Source organism: Triticum dicoccoides, chromosome 3A (genome assembly GCF_002162155.2).
Source record: "Triticum dicoccoides isolate Atlit2015 ecotype Zavitan chromosome 3A, WEW_v2.0, whole genome shotgun sequence".
In the NCBI taxonomy this organism is placed as follows: domain Eukaryota; kingdom Viridiplantae; phylum Streptophyta; class Magnoliopsida; order Poales; family Poaceae; genus Triticum; species Triticum dicoccoides.
Window position 1 is genome coordinate 591,111,476 of NC_041384.1, and position 5,607 is coordinate 591,117,082.

A 5,607-nucleotide genomic window follows, 5' to 3' on the forward strand; every position below is an offset into this window, starting at 1 on the left:
TGAGGCTTTCCTAAAAGAAAGGTTGACGCACAAGCAGTGACTGTTGGATGGCCATCCAACGACCGTCGTGCTTCTTCAATCTCTGCTCTTCCTGCTCCAGCCGCTCAAACAGGCACCGGCGGGACTGCCTGCTCCCTCCTCCCCGCGGCTGGCTCTGTTGTTGCGCAGGCCTCACCGCCCCACCGTACTCCCATCGCTGGCCTAGCCATCCCTCTACTCACCCACACCTGCTGTTATTCTCCGGCGACGACAGACGAACCAGTAAACCCTCGTACAGTCGTACTCCCCTCCGCCTGGGAAACAACTGCCGAGTCTTCCTTGCCTCCGTGTCGTTCCCTTCCCAGGCCTCGCCGTCGTCCACCGTCCTGGTGCTCTCGGCGTGGCCTGGTCAACATGGTCAACGACCGACATGCATCTGAAGTGGACTTTACGTGGAGAGGCCGACAGCTGGGTCCACGGCCACACGCAAGGAAATGCCTCCTTATTACGCGCAAAATAATGATTCCTCCACCTGACATCAGGGACCCACCGAAAGGGCCTCTGTATTTCGCGAAAAAATGTTACCGCCGCTGACAGCTCAGACCCACCAGCTATATCTTCGCACGCAAGGAAGTGCCTCCTTATTACGCACAAAAAAAATTAATACTCCCCCTATTAGCTGGGACCCAGTATAGTGGCAGGCTGTTGTGGGCCTACTAAGTTGACGGGGACGGAGGGCTTTGTCAACTTAGTCAATATGCACGATTCTAGCTCCAGTGACCGTACGATGTCCATCCAACGGCCGTAGTGCTTCTTCAACCTCTGGTCTTCTTGCTCCAGCCGCCCAAACCAGCGCCGGTCATGCCTCGTGCTCCTGCCTCCCGTGGCCGGCTGTGATGCGGCGGAGGCCTCACCGCCCCTACTACTCCCACTGCTGGCCAGGCCATCCCTCTACTCACCCACACCCCCTGTTATTCTGCGGCGTCGGCAGCCTCACACTGCAGCGAACCAGTGAACCCTTGTACTCCTCTACGCATGGGCATCCACTGCCGCGTCTTCCCCGGCTCCACGTCGTCCCCTTCCTAGGCCTCGCCGTCGTCCACCGCCCTGGTGCTCTCGGCGCGGCATGGTCAACATGGTCAAGGAACGGCTTCCATCGGACGTCGACTGTACGTGGAGAGGCTGACAGCTGGGTCCACGGCTACAGCAAAGAAGTGCCTCCTTATTACGTGCAAAATAATTATTCCTCCACCTGACAGCGGGACCCGCCAGATGGGCCACCGTATTTCGCGAAAAAAACGTTTCCCCCTGACTGCTAGGACCCACCAGCTACATCTTCGCATGCAAGGAAGTGCGTCTGGGCAAAAAAAATGATTCGCCCCCTGACTGCTGGGACCCACCAGCTACCACTACAAGAAATATGTCAACTTGTGACCTTGACTATTGGTCATTGAAAGGTCATTGTTTTTCATTTGCGACCTTTTTTTTGACCAAAAACAGAAGGTCAAAAGCTGGCGGTCATAAACTGAAATTAACGACCTTCTCTGTGAGAAGGTCGTGGACGTTTACGACCAAAATATGCCTATTGTTTTGTTTTGGTCACTAGCAGCCTCCCCAGGCCACGTAGGAATCCGACGTGGCAATCTGATGTGCACAAGAATCAGCCCGGTCCAATTCGGTGTTTATATGGGCCGAGCCCATTAATTCAGCCCATTTGTTGTTGTTTTTTCTTTCAATTTGGGTAAGCTACACGGGCCAGGCCCTATAATCCGGCCTTTTTATTTTTGGGTTGTGGCACGTTTTTTCTTTTTTCAAATAGGTCCCAATTGTCAGGTTCTGATAAGTGGGTCCCAAATTTTCGATTCTGGTTTGTGGGTCCTTGCTGTCATGGTCATGTTCCTCAGATTTCAATATGCCAATAATTAAACAGCCAATATTTAAATCAAAATAGACAGAAACAAGTGTAATACTTAAAATAACAAGAATCAACAATCTGTTACATCAACACACATACAACATTTCATTCAAAAACAGAGAGAAGATACATGAAATTCTAGAGTTCACAATGCCTAGATAACTGAGCTATTATTACTTAACTTGCTATACAAAAATGTCTTGGCGCTTCTTTGAACATCTTTCGTCTTGAATTTAGGCAAAATATCTGCCAACAAGAAAACAGAACAGCGATGATATAGTGAATAACAACAGCAGTGCTATTTAGTAAGATTAAGTCCAAAAATAAACATGCATGAAAACATGCTCGAGTACTTCTTGTAGACAACCTTCAGCTTGCTGTCAGGTGCGGTGGAGTGCGAGGCCACCAGGATCTTGGCAGCGTCCCTGAAATCAATCATCACACAATAGGGTCATCTCTGTCAGTGCGTGCCCCTAAATGAAATCATCACAGATTCAAGCTACGAGAGATTCAGTAGTGTGCATGTATAGCTTACATCAGCTGTGCTTCAGTAAAGCCAGTGTGGTGCTTCAGAGTGTCGGTCCACAAAGGGGTCTTCTTGAGGGTGAGCCTGGCGGTGTAGACAGCAGCGGCGGCCACCATGGAGGGCTTGGACTGCACCAGCCCGTACTGCAGCAGCGCCAGCTCCGCGAAGAAGAATACGGTGTTCTCCATCTACACACACATTCAGGGGAAGACGAGGGAAACATCAATCAGCACACAGACTCGCTGCTTTGCCAAAATGGCAAATACATCTGAAGAATTTGCATGTTGTGTAGTATGTAAAAGTCTGAAGTTCTTCTTTTACCTCCTCGTCGTTCTTGTGATCTGAGGAAGACGCGGCCTTGGCGAAACGCACCAGAAAGACGTAGGGCGTGGGCACCGTCAGGTTCCACTCCAGCCTGTTCAGGATGGCCTTCTCCATCTTCAGAATCTGCTCCCGGGTGTAGGTGCTCTCGGAGATCAAGATGAAATCATTCACCTGCAAGCGTGCGCACACAGCCAGCCAGCTCCCTGTCAAAATTCTCCGACCCCTTTGCTTTTACTTCTTCATAGCTAACAAGAGTTCAGGAAGGAAAAATTACTGAAGTTAGCTAAACATGTTGTGTTGCATAACAGATGTAGTAGTCATGTGAAAAAATTACTATGAGATGTAAGATGTGTACTATGAGATGCATGCATCCCAAACATGAGAAATATCCAGTAAAATATTTTGAGAAAACGGTAACTATATTAGTCCATCTACTTATTTATTGATACTGGTCAAAAGTGTCACTGGAAGTAACATGTGGCATGTTCCTTGTGGATCTTATCCAAAATATAGCACTATAATTCATGCACAACAGCTGACCAGGAAAACAAAGCCAATTGTCTTTATATAAGTTTGCTTCAATGAAAGAAATGATGTACATGCAGTATGGTTCTGGAAGTTACCTGAAAACCAATCCAACTGCATCACCGATATAGGCATTTTGTGCTCTCAATTCGAATTCAGCTCCTCCAAACTGACAAGATAAGGGCAGATACATGTGTGGCTCAATTAAACCTTTTGAAAAACAATCAAAAACAGGATACCAAGGTAACTTAGCGATGAGTCGGAGTATGAAGCCATGCTGCTGAAGCATCGTGACAGGATGAATCTGAGTTTTATTCTGTCCAAACAGGTCAGATTGCTGTCACTAAGGGGCTGTTTGGTTGCCGGCCGCACCTTGCCACGCCAAAGGTGCGGCGCGCCACAGCCACCTAGGCCATTGTTTGGTTGCCTCCTAAGGTTAGGCTCGCCACACATGCGTAGTGTCTTTTGTAGGTGATTTCTTGCCACACTCTGTTAATGTTAAGTCACAACTCACAAAAACTGAGCATTCACCTGTCAGTTTGAATGCTATGCAAATGCAAGAGAGCAGAAAAATAATGTAGCTTCAGTGAGTTTTGATTTATTAGTAGTTTAGTACAACTAAGAGGTCATAACCAATTTACTTAAGCGGTGTCTTTTTCTCAAGTCTCATAAATCAGGTAATCATGAAAAAAGATGTTTAGTTCTTGGTCAACCTAATTCTATGATGATATCCTTAAATAAACTCGAATATTATATTATCGTTTGCATCTACATTACATTCATTAGTAAAAAGTACCCGATAGGGTTGTATATCATGCCATGCTAAGCAATCAGCTTGAAGCACTGCAATGGTTGAAGGAGAAGCTACAGAGGATATATATGGAGCTAGTGAGCTACATATTCTTTGTACTTGTATATGAAGCAATCTGTAGTAGATGGGAACCACATGAAAATATTAACTTCCACTAGATATAAGCCTACCATTACTTAAGCCCAATAAAAGACTTGTAGATGCCTAAAAGGAAATATATGAGCCCAACATTACATTAATTGGCAAATATATGAGCCCGACATTACATAAACTGGCAGCAAGCAGAAGACACCATGCAAAATGTCATTAGCGGCAGCAAGCTGCACATTTTAACTACACTGCGCTTTGCATCATCTTTTCAGGAATAACATGGGAGTTTACTCTAATATGAGATCACTATGAATATAATGATGGAAACAAGTAATTTTTGTCCCTAATTGTAAGACATGCGGTAGCACTTATATGATAAGGAAATCTAACTGCAAATTCCCTGTGCAACAAAAGCTCACACGTGTATTTAAGCAATGCCCTGTGCAAGATTATAATTATTTCTCCTACCATAACTTGGTGACTTTCCCCCCTCAAAATGATGGAATGCACGCATGTTCACACATGAGAAACAAATGGCTCTTGCTTTCCTGAGATTCACGCCTATCTAATTGTACAGATAAAATGGCCACTAGTAGAAGAACCTAAACACAAACAAGCCCTACGACTACGAGGCTTATAATGACCACTAGAAGAACCTAAACACAAACTGTGTGTTATGTATGCCAATGCAGCGGGGGTCTCGGCAAGGATGGCATGGCGCGCGGCCTTTGCAGCGGGGATCTTGACGCACTTGCCCTGGCCGTCAAACTGCCAGCCATGGTAGAGGCACTCCAGCTTGCCATCGTCGCAACCTCTCCCCCATCCTCGCCTGCACATGAGAAAGAAAAGCGGGAGTGAGCTCCGCGGCTTCGACCAAATGGTCCACACATCGCGGCAAGTTGGTGCGACGGGAGTCGCCGTACCTTGTAGGAGGTCTCGATGCGGTGCATGACGTAGAAGCCGTGGCCGCCGCCGAGGATGGTGCCGGCCATGATCTGCATGTACGCTCATCGCCGCAACCCGGGCGACGCCATTGCTCATACGCCAATGCTGCCTACCCCCGTAGAGGTGGATGGGGCACCTCGCTCGACGGAGATGGGGTGTCCCGAGCAAAGGAAGGGGAGGGGATCGGGAGGACGACGACTTGGGAGGCGGCGGAAGAGGAACTGCTCGATCCGGATGGGGAGACGATGCAGCGGGCAGAGGAGCTGCTCGATGCAGAGGATCTCACGGGAGGAGGGGCTATGCGCCGCCCTGATCCCGGATCTGGCAGCCTCTAGCTTCGCCGTCGCCATAGCTGGTGGCTGCTCTGGCTGGCGCCATGTGTGGTGGCTGGGTCAGAGATCGGGGAGAGGGAGAGAGAGGGAGATGGAGATGGAGGTGGCGGTGGCAGGGGGAGCGATGGCGGCATGGCGGATTGGTGGTGGTGGGGGGTGG

The 5,607-nt window shown here is 48.5% G+C and overlaps 1 protein-coding gene across 1 annotated transcript; it reads right to left on the reverse strand.

Moving 5' to 3' along the window:
* Positions 1–1,725: 1,725 nt before the first annotated feature.
* Positions 1,726–2,945, reverse strand: LOC119272234 (cyclin-B1-1-like). The gene is made up of 4 exons (XM_037553763.1): positions 2,742–2,945; positions 2,430–2,608; positions 2,248–2,319; positions 1,726–1,972 (listed from the first exon to the last, which is right to left on the reverse strand). The coding sequence occupies exons 1-4, from the start codon at positions 2,856–2,858 to the stop codon at positions 1,726–1,728; spliced, it is 615 nt and encodes a 204-aa protein (XP_037409660.1). The 5' UTR covers positions 2,859–2,945.
* Between the last annotated feature and the right edge of the window lie 2,662 nt (positions 2,946–5,607).